The sequence below is a fragment of the Xiphias gladius genome, chromosome 18 (genome assembly GCF_016859285.1).
Source record: "Xiphias gladius isolate SHS-SW01 ecotype Sanya breed wild chromosome 18, ASM1685928v1, whole genome shotgun sequence".
Taxonomy (NCBI): domain Eukaryota; kingdom Metazoa; phylum Chordata; class Actinopteri; order Istiophoriformes; family Xiphiidae; genus Xiphias; species Xiphias gladius.
Genome location: NC_053417.1, coordinates 4181792 through 4199423, shown reverse-complemented (window position 1 = coordinate 4199423; position 17632 = coordinate 4181792). Strand labels below are relative to the sequence as shown.

Genomic DNA, 17632 nt, shown 5'->3' with positions numbered 1-17632 from the left:
AGCTTAGCCGGGCCGCACCATCAGAGGCTTCTGTCTTAAGAGACTGATACACCTAGAATAGAAACCGCTGTGCTGAACGCTGTGGGTTTAGGGGCCTTACTTAAGGTGCATGAAAAATACAAAGGCAAAACTTTGTTCCAAGCACAAGCCTTTTAAGAAAGGAAAAGCCTTGTCAAGCAAAACAGTATGAAAGCCACATCTCTACAGAGAAATGTCCCTTTGATGTCATTATCTCAGGTTTTTCCGCCATCATGAATATAAGCCTTAAAAAAAAAAATCCTTTTAAAATGATGGCTTTTAAAAGTTGCACAGCAAGTTTGCAAAAACAATCATGGCTCAAAAAAGAACAGTTCAACAGATACATGATGTGAACAAACTGCTCACACTATAGCATTCAACGAGCGTCTCAAGATAGCCTGGATGGTGGTGTGTTTGTGTGTGTGATTGTGAGTGGAACACAGGCGTATTTTTAATGAAGAAAACGTATTATGTAACCAAAGCAGGGAAAAAGTACCCACGCGCGTACACACGCATAACACACAAGACACACAAAGCACAAATTCACACACACAAACAGATGGACACACATAGAAAATACACACACACACATATATACGTACAGCATGAATAGTTAGCCTCTCCTGTGAACCTAAGCCAGCTCATTTGAAGCTAAAGGCAGAAAGATCTCAAGAATGGCCTCTGTGCACCCGTGTGTGTGTGTGTGTGTGTGTGTGTGTGTGTGTGTGTGTATTTGCAACTCGTTTCTCTGTGAACTGCTGGTCAATCATGAGCAGTAATGCCGGCAGAGGCTCAGGAAATCAGATCAAAGAACCATCTTCCACAGGAACTAATGGTTTCATCACATAACATTCAAAAAGAGCAGATGCATTTGTGTTTGTGCGTGATTTCAGAAAGTGCATTATTTAGGTCTGTATGTCTGTGTAAACATACTTGTTGATATGTGTGTCTTCCATGTGGTTACAGCTTTAAAATTGGAGTAAGCGATACTAATCTAAATAACTTTATCAGATTCAGCAAATATCTCCTGATGGTCTGCAAACTCTTCCTTCTGTGTGTGTGCTGTAAAAAAACATGGTGTTCCTACACAGCCCTGGTTCTTCAAATGGGATATACACAAAGTGGCTCGGACCGACAATTCCAGCCAATCAGCACCTTGGGGCTTTTGTGCTCACGCACAGGAGGGGGAATGGGATAAAAGGGGACAGTGGGAGCGAGAGAGAAGGTAATTCCGACACATGCTAATGTACTACACGACAGAGCAGGAGAGATGGCCGATTAACAGCCTAAAAGGAGAAGGTCTATGATCAGGCAAGGGGGGAAGACCTGCGTTAACGTCGGTGAGGCTGCGGCGGAGACTGCACGTTCAGACCGGAAAAGAACTCAGCCCTGGACATATCTGCTGGGACTGGCCCACACCCCAAATGTCAGCCACACAGACAGCCAGTGAAGAGACTGACGGGGCCAGTAAAACCTTTATGGATCTTGTAACGGTCAACCGGCCTACCGCTGTGGCAGCCCACTTAATAGACCACCAGCATTGATTTAGTCCCAATGGCCAGTCCAACTATGGTGGAGAGACCTCCGAGAGTTGAAAGACATGAAGACGGATGCAGAGGTTGCTCTGTTTTCTGCTTGACAGGTGTGTAAAACATTCGTTTTGCTATGTTTCACAGAGCCAGTAGGTCAGTATAGTTTTGTCCCTTTTGCTAATGTTTGTGATAGTTATTTCCAACTGTTTAGTTAGCAAACACATACTAGCTAATGTTAATACAATTACTTGTGGTCTCGTCGTTTGCTCTATATTATGGTATTTGTCCATACAACATGCAAAGGTTTTTACAGCCACAAAGACCTAGAATCACAAGTTTGCTAGCACAGTGGGATTATCTGAATTGAAGCATAAATCAAAATGCTATGACAGGTAACGTTACTTTCCTTGTTAGCTTAGCTACAAACTTACGGTCCTCTCTTCTGTCACTGTAGTTTTGTAAAAACAATCTATACAACCAACATTCGCTTGTTTTTACTCTTTTGGATGCTGTGTTTGTGTGCATGCCGTTTGTTTGATTACATTTTATATTTGAAGGTTTTTTTTGTTTTACAGCAACCACTTCCATGCCACATAAGATTCTCTGGATTCCACCATTGTGTTGTTGCTGTTGAGGTCAAATAGTCTTTCTCCAGAATCACTTACTCTTCCTTTAATTGTCCTGTTTAACTGTCCTTGACTTTTCCTGTTGTGCTTATTAAAGACCATTAGAGTGACTGTAGTTTCAGGCTAAAAGGTACAAGAAATACAGATAACCATGTGTGTGAGAATGGCTCTGCAATAGTTTTCTAGGTGTGATCGTGAGTGAACCAGGCCTTGGCCTTAGTGTATTCTGGTTTTCATAGCTCTGCTCTAGTTCTGGGCTCCACAGTTGTGTATCTAACAGCAGTCTGGATGTTTCTTTGCTTATTTTGTTTTGCACAAAAGTAAAACATTTATTTTGCATTACATATAAAAAGTGCATAATCGCACTACACAGACAAGGAAAAAATAAATCTGAGCAGGACAACTCTGTTTCCTCATTTTAATAGCTAGCAGTTGGTTTGTGTATTCCTTTTATAAGGGATCAATGTTGACGTCACAGATCAACTTAATTCATATGTCTCTGGTTACTTGCTACCTCTACATGTCAGATGTCTTTCTTCTCATAATGTCATTGGACACAGCATATTAGGGATTCAATTTTTGAGCAATTTCCCTATTGAATCATATCTCGTGTATCAGTTAAGCATTGTTAGTTCTCTGTAGCTCCTGTATACACCTGGCAGATGTCCCACGCATGGACAAATACTGTCATTACAGGTGGAAATCTTTTGAAATCCCATGATTTGATTTGATTCAGATTCTTGGTGCCCTGATTCGATTCAGAATCGATTCTCACTTAAAAATCAGCTCTCAATTCAACAAATGGAAAAGGCAGCCTTTTCAGGCTCTTACTCTAGTGTGCCAAACCGTCCACTTATGTTTTAGTCCACTGAATTGCGATATGAAACAGACCTGGAGCAGTTAAGCTAACTGGTCTCTGTCTGACTGAACAGAAAAAAGCAAAGAAAAGTATGTGGGAGAATGTAAATTTGATTGAGCTAACTGCATGTTGCAGTCCTCTGTCTGTATGAAAATAACTTTATGAAATTCTCATTTACTGACAAACTTCACTAAATGTCTTTTGTAAAGAAGTTGGTCTGCTGTGCTGTTACTAACATTATATGACATACCAGTTGCACAAGAGCAGGTATTTGAAACTGACTATGGAACATGTTATTTTTCTTCTCCCAACTTAAATGAATATCTGTAATGTAGCACAGACATGTGTTGATTGACCGGCTCAATTGCTTGGGCTGGAATTCAGTGCTCTGCTCTGCTAACATCAGTCTTCGGGGGATGGCATAAGAAATATTCAAAAAATACTTCACATTCATCTTGCAAAAACGTGTGTGCGCACAGCAAACTGTCAGTGTGCTGCATTGTGCTTTTGAGGTTCCACCTTTTTCGTTCTGTCAACATAATGTTATTAACAATATACAGTAAACAACTTTTGGAATCTGTGAATTGATTCGGAATTTTCCCAACATTAGCACCATGGCTGCCTCTGGATAGGTAGCTAAGCTACACTGCTGCTAGAAAAAAACTAAATAAAAATTTGTTTTTGGTCCTCCATGTTGTAGAAGTCACCATCACACACTCATTCAACAGACGGAGCACCTGGTGACATAACTCAGTATTAACCAGTATTAACCAGTAACTGATTAATCATTGACATTCCTACAGCATTTAATAGTGATTCTGGTTTTACAGGTTTTCCATGAACAAATGCTGCAGAACAGTTGTACATCCATATGGTTTTAAGAATGAATGGAGTCCTTTGTGTACTGCGGACCGTTGCATGCCAACTGAGATAGTAACGCCCTTTTGCTCCACTCTAAAGAGGAAGTTTTTGAAAAAAAATCATGTTTTTTACTCAAGGAAAACAATGAAAACATGGTTTTGAAGAAAAGCCAAGTAATGAGTTGGTTCAAAGAAACTTGAGTTGTATGTGTCAATGTACAACTGTGGCTCAACACAAGGTATACAAAAGGTATGACAGAGCTTTCTTTTAATACCACTGTAATAAATATTCATATTAAATGCAAAAAGGCAAAGGAAGTGATCAATGGAACAGGCCTGGAAGCCAACCCTGATTCTACCAAAGGTTTTTCTAGAGGAAAAAAATTTAAAACTGTTCAGAATGTGTAACATAATGCTGCATATTAGCTACACGAATTTCCCTATCAAGAACAACTCTTTGACTCAGAAAGGGCTGACAAAGACACAGAGAAACTGCTAAAGAATCTGTGTCTCCTGCTGTGTCCTCTTGCCTACTTTCCTAACACAGAGATGTAGACTCAGAATCTGAATCTCAATCAGTGTTGACATAAAAAAGCTGTAAGCTCTCAAAACTCTGGAAAGACTTTTCTTGTCTCTCTTCCTCCAAAAAGTTTTGTTATTTTAATGGGTAATGGTATTTTCTGCTTTGATGTTTACTATAACCAAGACTATAATACTAGTGAACTCACACCAGCCTAGAATAATTAGACTCAAGTCTGGCACATATGACCGAAGTGACCCAAAACTCAGCACATTATCACATCACAGATTATTGCAGCACACCTTTCTTGTAGTAGAATGAAGTAGAGTCTTGCGTAATGCATTCTGGAGCTCCAGGAGCCCAGGAACCAGGCCATCACAGTTTGTTCAAGAAAAGCAAGCACTAGCTAAAATGTGGAAGTTGCTACAGGTAGTTCTGAAGGCCAGAAAAAGTAGAAACGTAAGTATTTTATTTAATTCTAAGAATTGGAGACAACTACTATATTCTATTAATAAGGCAAATCTGAAAAAGCACATTGCAATATAGCTGCCTTCAAACCTTCTTCTCTCTTCTCAAGAGAAGAGAGAGGAGTCTTTCTTCGGATTTAGTTTGTAACTGACTTCACACCTTTTTTTCCCCTAAAGAACACTTTCTTCCAGCACTTTGAAGACATGTCAGCGTGCCTTTATCTTCTTCCTTGTAGAAATAGACTTTATATCTCTGGAGAGCTTGACAGACCCGAAGTAAAGTTAGCTCTCAGTCAGGCAGTGCGCAGGCCAGCTAACAGAAAGTGCTTGTTGACTGTGGAGAGGGCAGCGCTCGTTAATCACAGACTGAGAGAAAAAAAAAGGAAGTTATAGTCGTCAGCTCAGTAGAAGCAGGGCTCCAGACTGTAGACATTTTGCAACCATTTTTGGAGAGAATGATACTAAATTTTATAACTAGGATTTGCAAATACCAAATTTATTACCAAAGTATTTATCAGTAAGATGGAAAAAATATGAATGTGTTGGGTTGCATGTCGATTTAAGTTGTGTTCCTAAGCTTTGTGCTGATGCTTCTAAAATTTTAAGTAGGGAACACCAGTTCTTCTAGTGGAAAAAGTTAGTCTGGAGCCCTGAGGAGTGTGAAACTTTTGAGTCATGCTACAGCTGCAATTAAAAAGTGGCTTCTCTACGGCATGATGAGACTAAAAGCTAGATATTCTGATGGAGCAGTGGGTGATTGCAATTATTACACACAATGTTTCAAATCTAAGCAAACCGAACTAAGCTTAAGACGCATGTTTCACGGTTAGCTGGTGTGAGCTGGTCCATGAGTAAAGTAAAAGAAGTGAGAGAGGAGAAACAACATAAAAGGACAAACCAAAGATTCAAAGAAAAACATTAGGGATGGGGCAATTTTTGGGATTTACAGCTATATTTGGGATTAATAATGAAGGGAAAGACAGAAAGAGAGAGGTAGAAGATAGGAGAGAGAAAAATTCACACATACACAGTGTTCATCTCATGACAGCCAGCTATAGGCACCAAATTTATACATGGAGACACACATTCACTCTCTGAAATGCATGCTATCTGTTGATAACACAGAACGTACTCACTCTCTCTGGCTCTGCCTGACACACGCAGACACTTACAACTAATCTGCTCGCTCCCTCTGATTAGTCTAAAAACAAACACGGCAGTCACACACCTGTTGCCAAGCAACAGCAATGTTCGCTTGATCAGTCGACTCTGAAATGCAGAGGAAGTCAGGAGACAGATAGGAAAACAGCTAGGGGGCGACTGCTGAGAGGAGAGGAGAGTGGCGTGCCATGAGGACAGGCGAGGCAAGCAGTGTTTGGCCAGTTAAAGCTAAGAATAGACAGGAAATGGAACGATTTCGAAGTGGAAGCGATATCTCTCCTTACATCTCAGAACAGCATTCTGTCCCATTGAGGATCGGATGTTGCCTGTTATCATTCATCTTGTAATTTGTGGCCCCAGTAGGCTATTGTCTCTGGAAGCTAAGTTGGCTACCAGCCGTTTTATCTATCGTTTCCGTCATTTTCGTGGGCTTGTCTGCGTCTCATTGACAAAGGCTGGGGAATGTCAGACAGAGGGCGGAGAAGCATTTTTTGGACATGCGCATTGTGGATTATTCTGGGATCTTTGACGAGTGACTAGCTATATCTAGCTATAGACAAGTGTGCTTGTCAAGCTGCCCTTTACTCAGCTTCCAATCATCTGAGATCAGTTATGATATTACAAGTATAATTATACACATGCACAAACGTTTGTGGAAACTGTACTTGCGCATTAGAAACTCACTTCAACAGTCATTTCTTTCCAAGCGTTAAGAGGTGGCAGTTGCTAGTAATTACACAATGATTTATCATCTCAAATCTGTATAAATTGTCTTACTTATCACCTTGGTCAACGTGTGTGACAACGAGGAATAAGTGTGTAACGTGGAGCAGCTTTTAATAACTCTTTTTGCAAGGTAACAATTTATTCAATTTGAACATTTACAGTTAACCATGTACAATAATACCCAAGCCTTTTAATTCTGTTCTGCTATTTAGTCATCAGATTAATATCTTTTAATTTCTGTTAATGAAGATGTTGGGTTCTCTTCTTCTGAAGTTTGAGAAGTTCGAGGCAGTTCGAGCATATTGAGGCAGGAAAAAACAGGATTCTGCATTGTCACTGGAGTGTGTCGTTGATAGTTAATGGTAAATATTTTGAAAATTACAGTAGAAGTGATTTTTAGTTATTTTTCCTCTATAGTGCACATTTGATAGGTTTACTGTCAGTTCAGAGGAATAATCTTAATACTTCTTTGGCCAAGAAGGAGTGCAGAAAGGTGAAGATGTCCAGGCACAGTGCAGCAAGAGAGAGGAGGAGAGACTTCCAGCAAAGGAAAGACAGGTAGCACAAAATCATGAGACGGGACAGGCCCTGAATTTATGAGAGACTAGCTTTACTGCTGTCATGAAAAGGTATGTTTTACTATGGTCCATTTTTCTCATTGGTGTAGTAAACAGCTGAATCACACATTGCGGTGGGTCTGCTTGTCTATCTGTGAAAGTCACCGTACACCACTGGACTCTAGGGCTGCAGAGCAGGCCTAGAGACATATCAATCATCATTCCACCATCTGAAAAGGACACATACACACACACACTTGTGCATTTTTTCAGGATTTTTTCAAGAATGCATTGTAAGTACATAGCACTTTTTACAAAACACAGTACCACTGCATGAACATGTTATGGCATTTTAACATTAAAATTCATTATTAATTTTGAAAAATGGCCTTTAACAAGAGAGACCACTGCTCAATCAGTACTGTAACATCACCTAGTGTATAACCAAAAGTACAACAATCCTCTAAGGAACCAACACTAATACAATCACCATACTGTATATGAATAGGTTAGGGAAAGATTCTTTTCTGCCACACCACATAAAGGCACAGTACTTCCTTTGTCAGCACTGGCCACAAGTCACGCACAGATTAACTGACCCTTCGCTGAGATCATGCTTTCCATTCTTGCACAGCACATCAGTTTACAATTATAAAGGAGCAAGAATCACTGAAAATCGTCACTGGGTTTTTGATTTCATACAGAAGTAAAGAGAGCAGCTTGATGAAAACCAGTTTTGTCGGCTGATGTGTCATTTTGTCAGTGGTAGCGAGCTAGCTAATTAACATGCCTCAAGCTAAAATTCAACATTCTCACCTGTTCATGATTCATGTACAACAATGTGTAAATAAGGAGCAGCATTTTTCATGTATTGCAGGGAAGTGCTTGTTATTACTTTATATCATAATCAATAAAATGTAATTAAAATGTTGTTTTTTTTAAGATAACTCAGTTTGGATTTTAAGTAAATTATACTTGAACAAGCAACAATAAGATAGGTCTATGTTTAATATTTTTACTTTTTAATGGTATGTTTCACTTATAAAGGAGAAAATATTTTGAGAATGAGGACAAACCTAAGTTTTGCACACTTGAAGCTACGGTATCTCAGGTGAACAGTTTGGCTGGAGTTGCTGGAGTGTAAATTTCCCCAAACCAAATGAAGTGCAGGGCAGAACTGCTAACGATACTCTAAACAAATTTCAGTACGTCTTGGCTCTCACACAGTGGTTGTGTTTTCTAAACATAACCTCCATTGGTAGTTAGTTAATGTAGTTAGTTAATGACATGGTAAGACTTGCCTTTGTAAGTAATTCTAGGTTACTACTGCAGATTGTGACAGGAAAAAAAACAACATAAAATTTCTTAGTAAGGTGTTTTAATGCACCTTGGAACTGATTCTCCAAGTCTCTGGAGCTCTGCTGGAGGGATGAACACCATTCTTCCAAAAGATATTCCCTCATTTGGTGTTTTGATGATGGTGGTGGAGAGCGCTGTCTAACACGTCGGTCCAAAATCTCCTATAGGTGCTCTACTGGGTTGAGATCTGGTGACAATATGATTCACATCATTTTCATACTCATCAAACCATTCAGTGACCCCTTGTGCCTTATGGACGGGGGCATTGCCGTCCGGTTTCTCCATTGTTTCTGAAATATATCATTTCAGCTATAGTAACCCTGAATTTAAAGGTTTCATGGCCAAAGTTAAATGTCACTCCACACATCGCTCATCCTCGGATTACGAATATAAGGAAACAAGCTAAATCCCTCTTGAGATGCACAGCAAGTAAAACAAATTCAAAAACACCTGCTCTCTGTTGGGACCAGGCTGATAATTTGATATGCATGAGGCTGATTCTCTGTGTCAACAAGCATACTTATGGACATAATGTAGGAATACATTTACACACATATAGCATTCACACCACACCACACACATGGTTGCTAATGGGTTACCAATGCTTTCTATTTTACCCAGATACTGATTTTTTTTTTTAATGATCTGGAAATAGTTTAAATACGAGATGAGATAATAATAAGGAATTTTATTCTTAATACTGAAACACAAATGTGCATGTTAACAATGAATAAGTCTCTCTAAAATTTGAAAAAATCTGACATTTTTAACCTTAACAACCTAAAATGGGTACTTAAAGGTGTTTCTTGTGTTGTTCAGGCACTGAGCAGATTATTTCTGACACTAAAATAACCCTGGGCTCATGGCACAGTAAATGGTTCGCCCTAATGCTGTGTCTTCATTCTCACATTCATGCAAACATACTATTCCTGACAGTTTGACCAGACCAGTAGGAGGATGTAAACACGGTAGGCACTCAGAATGTGGGTGTTCTGCTGGATCATGGTCTGAAGTACATGCCATGTAAACATGACATCTTTGGTTAGAATCAAGCTGAGGACCTCTTCCATTTATCAACTGTTCCTATCTTTCATGCTGATTTCTCCAACAGTGTTAAAACCTACCATAACAATACTTAGGGCCTAAAAGTGTCATTAGCAGTTAACAGGCCCTTTTCAGGAATGAAGAAATTGATTAACTTATAGGTTTCCTGCAGCAGACGAAGTAACTGAAGCCTTGAAAGTTAACGGAAACAATTCCTAGAGGTGCCCCAACTTTTTGTTTGTTACTTCCAAACCTTCCAAACCCTCTGTCTGTACAAAGGCAGTGTTGGAACAAAATGTGTTACTACACCCTCTGATGCATTATTAGGGCAATACGGCACTGCAGGGAGTAGGACTGTATGTTGCTATCAGAATGTGGAGAAAAAGAAAAGTAACAAAAGAAGACAGACTGATTGGTCAGGGGTTCATCCTACAGCAAGATAATGACCCAAAACATTAGAAGAAAAGAACTAGATGGTGGCTTCACATGATAGAAGACCAGCACAGTCTCCAGACTCAAATCTCATTGGGCTGGTTTGGGATGAAATGGAGCGAAGGTACAACATGAAGATTCCATGATTCCTTGTTTTTAACATCTCCAACTGTTTATTTTTAATATGTTTTGATTTCAGGAACACTGAGACATTGAATTACATAAACTTAAATAATAGCTGGAAAAATTAATTTGTTCTATAACTTTTGACCTGTAGTGTATAATGTTCACCATGTTCACCATCTTAGCAGAGCATGTTAGCATTTACTAATTAGCACTATTCACATAGTACAGCTTAGTCTGAAGGGAATGTCATTAATTTGCAGGTCATTAACTTAAGTATTGGACAAATTTAAATTTGACATGATGGGGCTGGTACAGGAAATGTTAAGGGATCAAAAATTCATTACAAGTCATTCTCTGTGGACCATGAATGTGTGTACCAAATTTCATGGAGATCTATCCAATTTAGTATGTTAATCTATTTACATTAAACACATATCAGGAAAAACAAGCGCCAAAATTAACAGCTTGACAAATTATGTTGGTGTAGTTGCCAGTGCATGAAAGACATGAGTTAAGTATTGACAGATGCAATATGCATCTTGATGCTCATTACGACACAGTACAGACTGCACAGTGATAGTTTCACAAACAACACTGTTCTCATTGGTAAATATAAATATTGAAATGTATCCGAATTGAGATACTAAACATAAAATATCAAAGGTGCTGCTAAGTTCAAAGTTCTTCAATTATGACTCAGAACCAGACTACATTTTAGGACTAAGAGACAGAATAATATCAAAACTTTAATATCTCTAATATTAGCATTATGGCCAATGTATAAAATATTAACCTTTCACTGTTGTCCCTCAGTTTCTGTCAAGCTTTCCGTTCTAGCATGCCACATATGCAGTTAACAGTGATAACAGGCTTAGATTTATCATTGAAATTCTAACTTCTACTTTTTGAAACAATTGTCCTTGATTTCAGACAGCAGTAGACATAAGTAGGCTTTTCATGTCTAGCCAGCGACTGTTGATTTTGCTAGCCAAAATGACAACTGTTGCTAGCAGGTTTTATCAACTACAGCTAGGTAGCCTAACTGCAACTGACATTAGCTCCATGCGTTGATTGAAAACACTCCCTCCATCTGAGTCATTCTCAAACAGGAACCCTGTAAAATGGTCTTCAATATGCACTTTTTGGCTACATACATGATAACATGCTAATAGACTGATGATGCTAAAGATACATGTCCCAGGCAAAAAGTCAGCATCCTCATTAAGGAGTATCATTCTTGTATTGCAAAGGAGAGTTATTTAGCCCTAGTGTGACAGTACATTGTGATAAGGAAAAATGTAACACCAAACAACGTTATTTTGTTCTAACCACAGAAAAACATGCGTGGAAGCAACACAGAAGTTAGTTTCATGTTTTCATTGTAGTCTCAAACCGTATGTTTTACTTCTAACATTACAAGAACAAGGATGAGGACTAAGGTGACCAGCTTTCTGAAGTGAAAACCAGGGACATTTCCAGTTCGGCAGTCAATACATCATTAAAATATCCAATGTTTTTATCTATGAAATAAAAAAGGGAGACAGTTCCGGTTTCATGTATTTTGACCATGATAACTGTTGTTAAAGACTGACTTAACTAAGAGGACTTAACTTTTCTTCTCCTCCAATCTTTCTCCTCTTCTGTTTTTCACTTTTCTTCCTTCTCTTTCCTCTTTTCCTTCTCTTTAGCGCTTCAATTAATTCGTCACTTTCCTCATTTCACTCTTTTTACTTCCTTAATTTTTCCTGTTCCTTCTCTTCTCCTTCCTATCTTTAATAATAAATAGTACACTATTAGATAAAACACTTAGCAGCTCAACAGATTCTCATTACTTGCCTCATTTCTGTATTTTATTGTTTAGAATAATAAATTGGCAAGCTCTGTGATCATTTTATTACAGTCCTTTTTGAAATTATTGGCACCCCTGAATTTCAAGTACAGAATTTAGAACATCTTCAGAAATCAATGCAAATTAACCAATTTTGTACAGTCAAAATATTTTAATAAAATATCCAAGGTTACTGAACAACACCAAAAAATATGCTTTCATATTTTGAAATAAAAAATAAAGACATAAAATATACGCTTGACACAGTTGTTGTCACCCTTTTGATTAATTTAAATTAGTTCCTAAAACAAAATAAAAAAACAAACAAGACTTTCCTGTGATTAATTTTCAGTGCTCACATGACCTGAATTAACCAATGAGTGATTGTTTTATTGCATAAAAAGGGGATGATTGTTTCCACTTTCTTTTTTACAATGGCGAAGACAAACACCATGCAGGACATCTAAAGAGCTTCAGGCTGACCTGGAGCAATCTGGAGTGGTGGTTTCAGCCTGTTACATATGCTGCACACTAAACCAAGTAGGGCTCCATGGGGGAAGGTCATTGAGGACACCAGTGTTTAAAGACCGGCACAAAAAGTCAAGACAAGACTGATGTTTGCAAAAACTTTCATCAATAAGCCACAGTCTTTCTGTGATAATGTTCTATGGACAGATGAAACAGAAGTAGAGCTCTTTGGGAATGCAGTGCATCACTTTGTTTATAGGAGATGAAATGAAGCCCATAAGGAAAAGAACACCCTACCTACAGTAAAACACGGTGGAGGTTCTATTATGCTGTGGGGCTGCTTTGCTGCCTCTGGTTCTGGAGTCATTGAATGTATCAAAGGAATTATTAAATCAGGAGATTACCAAGGCATTTTAGAGCGAAATGTGTTACACAGCGTCAGAAAACTAGGTTTGAGGAGAAGACCTTGGGTCATTTAGCAGGACAACGACCCAAAGCAGAAATCCAGCATGACAAAAGAATGGTGGAAAAGGAAAAGATGGACTGTTGTAAATTGGCCAGCAATGAGTCCTGACCTAAATCCCATTGAAACCCTTTGCAGAGAGCTGAAATCTGCCACTGCAAAAAGGACTCCGGCAAAATTAAGAGAGCTTGAACACTGGCAGAAACTACCAGCAGACGGGTGCAAGAAGCTCTTAGATGGCTACAAGAAACCTTTAGAGGCTGTTATTGTTGCCAAAGGTTCAACAACCAAATATTAGTGAAGGGAGCCAATAATTGTGTCTGGGGTATATTTTGGGTTTGTATTATTTCAATATTATGCAGATTTTGGTGTTTTATTTTCTTTTGTTCAGTAACTTTGGACATTTTATTAAAATATTTTGATTATACAAAATTGGTTAATTTGCCTTTGTTCCAAAGATACTCATTAGGGGTGCCAATCATTTCAACCAGGACTGTACCCTTCCTCTTCTATCTCCTAAGGTCTTCTTCTTATCCTTCATCTCCACTCTGCCTACAGGGACTAAAGCAAAAAAAATCAAAAAAAAAAAAAAAAATCTTCTGGATGAATTTTTTTTTTTTCAGGCCAAGTCATATTCCCCATCTAAACACGAGTTATAGAGGCAGCCCACATTAGCCCTGGACGCCTGCTAAGCAAATAGCAAGTTAAATATGTCACTATAAAAATGTTGCCCTATATTTATAGATATCATCCAAGTAGCTTGTATACCCTGCAGATCAGCTACCTATGACCAATTCCTAAATCCTGTAACCCCACCCCGATTCTTCATAGACACAACGCGAGACTTCCACCTGTAGGCTCTGCTGCCTGGTCTTTCTTTCCCTCAGTTTTAATTCTCAGTTAAAAACGGGCACAAGTCACGAAAATGAGGACTGTTCATAGAAAACGGGGACTTTTGTTCATCCTAACCAAAACCAAAATTGGGAAATTAATATCTCCGGTAAACAGTTTGTCTGGGGTTGCTGGAATATCAATTATACCAAATCAATCAGTTGCTTATGTTACCTTAAACTCTGATATAGAATCATCCACGACCAGCTCCCACACAGTGGATGTTTCAGTCCAGAATGGGGCATTTCTAACATACTGTACAGTAGGCTAACTTGTAACCCCAACATAATAGTTGGCTAATGATATACTCACTCCTACGTTAACGTTACTATCGTAGACAGTAAGCTTGTTAGCCGGACATGCTTGCAGCTTACGCTATAGCAGATAAATACACTGTTAAGTCTATTACCTACACTTTGCCCTTTTGTTTTCAGTTCTGTAAAAACTAAAAAAAGACACCATCCTCCAAACTCTTCATATACACAGTATCCCTCTTGCTGAAGAACACGATTTCAGCATGTGGAGAAATCTAAAGCTATGCATTCAATAACATATCCCTTAAATGCTGGAAGAATTGAACTGATCTGGATTACTCCACATCCACTGTGTTCTGTTCTTTCCCTTATATATGAAATATAGTATATGGAATAAATACACATCATATAAATATTTCCTCACTGTGTCTCCATTACCTTGAAAGGTCATATCGATTCCTTATTTTATTAGGTCGGCACTCAGTAGCATGCAGGCTGAAATATAAACACAGGAAACTGCACAGAAGAGGGGCTTCAACAAATATGTCTCACTTTTATTCTCCCTCTGTTCTGTCTCTGCCCTCAGTCTTATGTCAGTGACATATTTCAAATTTCTCTGGACTATTTGGCTATACCACGCGGTATGGCTTTCCTTAACTTGCATGTGATCAGATCATTCTCTTGTTTCTTTCCTTCCACTCTTCTCTCTCCCTCTCTTTCTGTGCCAACATACACAACCTCAGACAGCCTTCACATGCCTGGAGAATGAGCATTAAGTCCAGTATATTTATTCAGCGGAGGTAGACTGCGTGACAACTGGCTCTTCCACACAAGCTATGTTTGACATTCTGCTAAAGCACACGAGGAAGCACACACGCATTCAGGGATATCTTAGTAGACTGGTGCACACACACAAACACCCACATACAACCTATTGACCATTTACATAATCAGAATCTTGGGACTGCTTCAGTAAAATATTTACTGAACCTAAACCCAAGTTAAGCACCAGCTTCGTGATTTGTGTGTGCAGCCACTCAGCTTTAACAACAGGTGAACAGCTTCCACTCGGGAGACACTTTAGCAGCTTCACTGTCACTGAAAATCTTGGAGGTGCTTCTCCCAAAATGAACAGCTAATTTGTTAACTTTGCAACTTGAGAGGAATGGGTTTGTTGCTGCTGTGTTTTTTTCAAAGTCTTACTGTATAAATATGTCAAAACAGCTGCATATTCAACTTCATTACTTCTTAATAAGCATAAATTAAGTTTTTTTGTAGTAACTGACAGGTTGAATGCACCTTATCACACTGATAAATTCAGAATATCAGTGCAGTAATTAAATGTGTGCTCTCCAGGCACTGCAGTCAAGTAAACATGTCAACAAGTATATATCTAGTGTGTATTTGGATAAATTTTATATGGCACCACTAGAGTATACATCTGGGCTCACAGGCCTTATCTGGCTTTCAAAATTCAACACGCCATTGTGCATACGGTTTACAAGGAAAAGCCTTTACTTCCTTTTTTTCTCTACAGTTGGTCCTTAACAGAAGTAGACAAAAGCTAGTCAATTCTGATTGGCAACCATCAGTCATTTTATCAGCTGTAGCTAGCAAGCTAATTAGCATTAGCTCACTGACATTTTGAAAACTTTGACTCGAGCTGAATTTTTAATGTTTCTGGCTGAATTGGATGAAAATGAGAAACCTGCAAAAGTGCCACCAAATATACACTTGGTGGCTCCGTGCAGTAAGTGCCAAGTAATGATACAAAAAAGACTAAATCTACAAGGCCCAGGCACCCTTACCAGTTGGTGATCCATGAAGAGATATGGAAATAAAGGAGCAGCATTGTTCTTATATTACTGGGTATGTAGATGGTCCTAGTATAATAGTACCATAGTATAAGAAAAGAATTAATACCAGGCTGTTATTTTCTGTCCAACATAACGATCATCACATGTTTAATGATAGAAATACATAATAACTTCCATGAAAAAACAACACAAAGGTTAAGTGCTTTACATTAGAAAATGATTTAAGGATGAGGACAAACCAAGTTTACCAAAGTTATCTTAGGTTAACTTCCCCAAATCCAATAGAGAGCAGATCAGAGTTAACAGCTAACTTTACCCTAAACTTGTAGCATTCGTGAACAGGGCTTTATCTAACTTAACTTGTACCCCCACATAATATTACTGTGGCTAATGATATGTTATCTCTCGGCCTTGGAACTAATACTAAGGTGCTTCTGTAGCTAACAAATTAGCCCGGCATGCGACACAGAGTAGCTAGTGTTAGAGCAGATAAACACACAAAAGACATGACACTCCAAACTCTTAACATGCCAAGTATCACACTTCACACAGCCTCAGCATGACGAGAAGTCCAAAGCTTGACAGACTGCTGTGCTATGGTACGATTTCTAAGCTATGATTGGACACTAGTGATGGAAGAGGGGTGTGGCAAATGGTCAGTTGCTGTCTTTTTCTAATTTAATTATGTCAATGCAATGGTATGCAAAAATACCACTGGACAACCATTGTAAAGGTCAGGGGATTTGGGTTCAAGGTTCAGAAACTGAAAGTCACAGTACGCACTGCTATAGCTGCATCTTCTTAGGAGAGCGCTGCTGCACTCTTTTGACGTCAGATTACATATTTCCTGCGAAAAGAAGAGTTACACACATGCATTCAAATTTCTTACCTTTCTCCACAGTGGTGACACCCATAGATGGCTGACTCAGGCTGGCCCTTGACTCCCACTTGCCCTCATCAGGGTGGTATATCTCCACGGAGGCCAGCGGGGTCTGCTGCTGATTCATGCCCCCAAGCACCATCACCTGGCCCCCCAGCGCGACAGCTGAGGACCCCGCCCGCGCAGTGGGCAGCGGTGGCAACTGGCTCCACGTCTGGCTCTCTACATCCAAGACCTCGACACTGTCCAGGGGCATGCCAGTCTCGCTGCACCCCCCCAGCACGTAAAGCAGGCCTTCATGGTACACGGGAGTGCAGTAGACACGGCGCTGTGACATGGAGGGGAACTGCTCCCAGTACAGGGACTTGACAGGACTCACCGCCATCTCCTGCACGGGCATGTCTCCAGGGCCGAGAGGAGGGAATGCACCATCACACACCGGGCTGAGGAGGAGGAGGAGAGGGCGGAGCAGGAGAGGGGGCTGGGGGTGGGCGGAGTGAGGGGCCACACAAAGATGGAACAAAACTGAGCGAGAGCAGATGAAACAAGCAGAGGCACACGCCTGTTTCTGTCTGTTCTACTGACCACCTGTACCCCAAAGAAGGAAGGAGACAAGAAAGTGAAAGATAGAGGGAGGGGAGAGTATGCGAGGATGAAGAGGATATGGATGCTAGTGGGTGAAAGAGTGGAAGGAATAGGGAAAAAGAAAGAGAGAAGGAATGAGGAGAGTGTCTAACTCACTCC

At 39.6% G+C, this 17632-nt stretch overlaps 1 protein-coding gene across 1 annotated transcript in view; it reads right to left on the bottom strand.

Annotated features, from left to right (window-relative positions):
* Nucleotides 1-17302, bottom strand: part of LOC120804192 (kelch domain-containing protein 8B-like) — a 132025-nt gene extending 114723 nt beyond the window's left edge. Inside the window, exon 1 of the mRNA XM_040153467.1 lies at nucleotides 16898-17302. Coding sequence (XP_040009401.1) covers nucleotides 16898-17288 — 391 coding nt within the window. The 5' untranslated portion in view covers nucleotides 17289-17302. The remainder of the gene's footprint in view (nucleotides 1-16897) is intronic.
* Nucleotides 17303-17632: the final 330 nt, after the last annotated feature.